The sequence below is a fragment of the Larus michahellis genome, chromosome 22 (assembly GCF_964199755.1).
Source record: "Larus michahellis chromosome 22, bLarMic1.1, whole genome shotgun sequence".
Lineage (NCBI taxonomy): Eukaryota > Metazoa > Chordata > Aves > Charadriiformes > Laridae > Larus > Larus michahellis.
Window position 1 is genome coordinate 4,088,413 of NC_133917.1, and position 4,554 is coordinate 4,092,966.

Genomic DNA, 4,554 nt, shown 5'->3' on the forward strand with positions numbered 1-4,554 from the left:
TATTTATTTATTCGCTATTGTCCTAATCCGCCGCTTCACCCAAAATCAGAGTTCACCCACCAGCACTGCAACACGCCGGGGAAAAAGATGAAAAACCCCCACTATAGAGCTTAATTACTACACGATTTAGAAAATAATAAAGAAAATAAAGTTGGGGGGGGGGAAGGAGGGCAGGATAACCACGAAGTTTTAAATTCCGCCGCGTTTAAGACATCAAATCTTTCTCGGAGATTTAAAATTTAAAAAGAAAACAACAGCTTGAGGTGCCACCGCAGCGAATTGCGCCACGAAAGAGGAGAGGGGAAATATTGGAGAGAAAAGTAACTTTCCACGTGAAATCACCCCAGGATAAAAAAAAAAAAAAAAAGAAAATGAAATAAAATCCGAGCAAATCGGGAAAGTTTCAGTTTGCAAAGCTTGCTGCATGATATTTAGCGAGTCCCAGGTTGGACGGAATTTTTTTTTCCCCAGTAGATATTTCCCGGAGAGAAAGAAGGAGCAGACGGAGAGACAGACAGACAGACGGAAGGGGAGAAAACCCACCACACACCACCGCACTCTTGCAGTTCACCGTCTGAAAGTCGCTCCTTTTTCACAAATTCGACCCCTTTTTTCCTCTCCACGAGGAATTTTTTTTTTTTTTTTTATCCTGCACAATACCACACATGCCATTTTAGCCCAGAAACTTAAGACAGTTCGGGAATGAAAGTGGATAATTAAAAAAAGCTGCCTTCGCAGAGTCAAGGAAGGCGAAGCTGCTTTGCTGCGAGGGAAAAAAAAAAAAAAGAAAATAAAAAGGAAAATAAAGCAAAACTAGGGTTTCATCGTCTTTTTCTTCATTAAAAAGCTGCTTGGGAAATACCCAACCTCCTCGAAGGAGCTTCAGGGTTTCGGGGAAAAGCCTGGCTGAAGGGTCTCTGAATTATTCCCCAATTTTTTTCCCCCCTTTTCTCTTCCCACGTCCCCCTCGAAGCTGCAAAAGCGAAGCGGCGCCGAGCGCATCACCCCGCCGCACCCCCCAAACTCCATCCAGCACCACCCCACCCCCCCCCCGCCGCCAAAAAAAACCCAAATAATTTTAATAAGCATAAAAATAACGCTAAGAAGCAGCAGCGCAGCAGCCGGCTGAGCCCAGAGGAGCTCGCCCATGCCCAGCCGTGCTGGGGAGCGGGAGGAAGGCGCAGCCGGGAGGAGGAAGGAGAAGAGGTGGCGGGGGTGGGGGGGGTCGCTGGTTGGGAGGCAACAATTAAAAATCCCAATTTGTTTTGGGGCGCAAAAAGAGAGACAATTCCCAGAAGGCAGGGAAAGAAGAGGGAAAGGGGGAAGGCGGGGGGGGGGGAAGAATGCACGAGATTATTTTTTTTAATTTAAATTTTCCCCATTCCGCTCGAAACTTACAAAATTTAAAAAGGGAATTTTAATTTATTTTTTTTTTAATTTGTTTTTATATTTCCACACACCACCACCCCCTCCCCTTCCTTTTCCCCCCTCCTTTTCCACGCGTGGCTCCGTTGGTAAACAAACGGGCGGGCGGGGAACGGGGCGGCGGGGGCTCTGCCTTTGTTCAACGTGAAGGTCCCGGCCCGGTGCTGGCAGATGTCGCTGTTGCTCCACGGTGACGCTCCCGGTCCCGACAACTTGACCCCCGTGACGTCGTCCCCGTCTGAATCATCAAGGCCATTTTCAATCCTCATTGGCCTGGGCATCACGTGGGGGGGTGGAGGGGGGGAGAGCGATGCGTGGATAATTATGGTGCTTGATATTTTTTCCCCCTAAAAAAAAGATGTCAGCCCCTGGCTGGAGTATTCCTCCTTAAAAACCCTCTCTGAAAATGTCATGTCCCAACAATGTGACTTCTAACTCGTTTTTGATGGACTCGTTGGCCGGTACCTGTAGAGGGGAGAATTATTCCTCCAGCCAAGGGATGTACATGCAGCCTGGGAGCGATTTCAGCTGCGGAGTCATGAGGAACTGTGGAATTATCCCGTCTCTTTCCAAAAGGGACGAGGTGAATAGCGCTACCTTGTCTCTCAGCACCTATCCATCTTACCTTTCGCAGCTAGACACTTGGTGTGACCCCAAAAATACGTACAGGATCGAGCAACCTGTTGCAAGACAGCTCCCATCCTGCTCCTTCCCAACCAATGTCAAGGAAGAGAATGTTTGCTGTATGTATAACGCTGATAAAAGGGCAAAAAATGCCACAGAGACAGCCCTCTACCCCAACCAAATGCCTGAGTCTTGCCTAAATGACCATGAAGTCCCCGTTCCTAGCTACTACCGAGCGAGCCAAGGTTACCCCTCCATGGAGAAGACGTCAAACTGCAGCAACCCAAATGAGTTTGAGGCAAGTTTTGAATCCAGGGCGAGCCTGAACCCAAGGAATGAGCATCTGGAACCAGCACCACCACCTCCTCCACCTCCTCCTCCGCCGCCCCCGGTGGCTAAAGTGAGTTTTCCCGAAAACACAAAAACAGATAATACTCAGAACACAGCCACGAACGAAATTAAAACAGAAAAAAGCGCCCCAGCACCCAAAATAAGTCCTTCGGAAGCAGAGAAAGAGCTGAATAAAAACACTGACACCAGCACTGACAATTCTGACAATGAAGCAAAAGGTAAGGGAATCATTCATTACCAGTAGCTAATTTCAGCAATTAGTAATCATCCATAGCTAATAAGAGCAAGAGTAATGCGAATATGCAGTAATGTGCTCTCTACCCTGCCAACTTCTCCTCCAGAAATTGGCACCATAATGTTCTGTATTGTTGCTGGCTTGTGGAAAAAAAAAAAAAAATGTTCTTCCTAGAAATGTTGTGGGTTTTTAAATATAAATATATTAGAGCTGAGAGAAAAAAAAAAAAAAAAGAAGGAAAAAAAGGGCAGAGAGCTGTTTGAGAACTCGTCCTCTCGCTGTTTACGTGGAGAAATGTTGCTGTGCGTGTACTTATGCAAAAAAAAAATTAATTGGTCCTCGCAATCAACGCTGCAGAATGTGATAAGATGAGGTGCCTTTGCTCTGAAATCGCAGAGATTCGGGGTTGGTTTGTTGGTTTGGGGGGGTGTTTTAAGGGGGTTTTGTGTTTTGTTTTGTTTTGTTTTTTAAGGCAGATGAACCTTGATTTATTTATTTTTTTTCCTTTCATATGGCTTTCTATGCAAATGCTTTATTTCCGCGTGCTGAACGAATTTGTCTTCTCTGGCTTTGCTCGGTATTAAAGTGGGGGGGCGAAAAAAAATTAAAGTGCGTAGAGTCTAATTTGCAGTTCCAGACATCTCAGGCTGGAGTTGTGGCTCATTTCATGGCTTGGAAGCTCGTTGGGAGACTCAGAGAGGAAAAAAGCTGCTTCTTCTTCTTCTTTTTTTTTTTTTTTTTTTTTTCTTGGCGAATTGAGGTCTCGTTTGCGAAGGCAAAAAATGTTTCTGTGTGTTGAGCAGATGTTTTAAGTTTGGGATTGTCTGAAAAGAGGCTTTCATTGAACACATTTTATTTTCTCTGTAGGGATTGCATATGGCTTGAAATCTCTGTGGGTGTGAATATTCGGGTTTGGTCCTGTTCTAATTTGAAATTAGGTGGATTCAGAGGCTTCTCTCAGGTCAATAAGTGGGGATCATGTGAAGGGATGGATTGAATTTCCCGAAAATAAAAAAAAAAAAAAAAAAAAGTAGTTGGGAGCGAAATTTCCTTGGGAGCAAACACTGCTCAGATCTAAGCGAAGGCTTGCATGGTTTGCCTGTGGTATGTGGATTAAAATATCCGCCGTGTGTCAGGATCCGAGCTATAATTAGGGCTCCAGCAGCAGGAGGATGGCTGGGGTCTGTGGCGTTGTATGTGCATGCGGGGCTGCACGCATGTGGGTCGTGTGTGGACCCCCATGCACACACGCCTCGGGTCTGTGGCACCAGCAAAACCTGTCCTCTGGCGTTTCCCCCTCCAAAACTGGCCTTTTCAAAAGCAAAACCCAGAAACACTTCTTCTTTATTAATATTTCCGCCCTATTATATTTATTTTTTGTCTTTTTTCCTTTCCCTCTTTTTTTTTTTTTTACCATTCCGCATCCAAAGGGAAATTATATTATCTGACAGTTGAGTTACAATTACACGCACTCGCACCACCACCACCACCAACCCCCCCCCCAAAAAAAAAAAATAAAGGCAAAGTCAAGGTTATCATAAACCCCCGCAAACTTATCTGAACAAAGCGCCTTCAACGTCCACGCCAAGAGAGGTTTTGGTGGGAGTCAACCCGAAAGAAAGATTATATTGGGTTGGATCTGTAATTGGGGCGGAAATAAAGAATGAAATAAACGCAGATAAAGGTTCTCTTTCGCTTCAGCTGTTAAATTTAAAATGGGTGCGTGGAGAAAGACGTGCTTCCCCCGATTATTGTGCGGTTTAAAAGGCAGTTCGTGTCGTTTGCGGTGTTTTCGAATGCTCAGAGCCAATTTGGGGCGGATTTTGTTTGTTGCTATTTCTGTCGCTTCCTTTTAAAATCTTTCATAGCTTCAGTTTTCGTTTATGTTGAACCCGAATTTTTATTCGTGCAGAAGGTAA

The 4,554-nt window shown here is 45.1% G+C and overlaps 1 protein-coding gene across 1 annotated transcript in view; it reads left to right on the top strand.

Moving 5' to 3' along the window:
• The first annotated feature begins 1,825 nt into the window (after nt 1-1,825).
• The window catches only part of HOXC10 (homeobox C10), a 4,276-nt gene continuing 1,547 nt past the window's right edge, over nt 1,826-4,554 (top strand). The window contains exon 1 of the mRNA XM_074564950.1: nt 1,826-2,618. Coding sequence (XP_074421051.1) covers nt 1,832-2,618 — 787 coding nt within the window. The 5' untranslated portion in view covers nt 1,826-1,831. The remainder of the gene's footprint in view (nt 2,619-4,554) is intronic.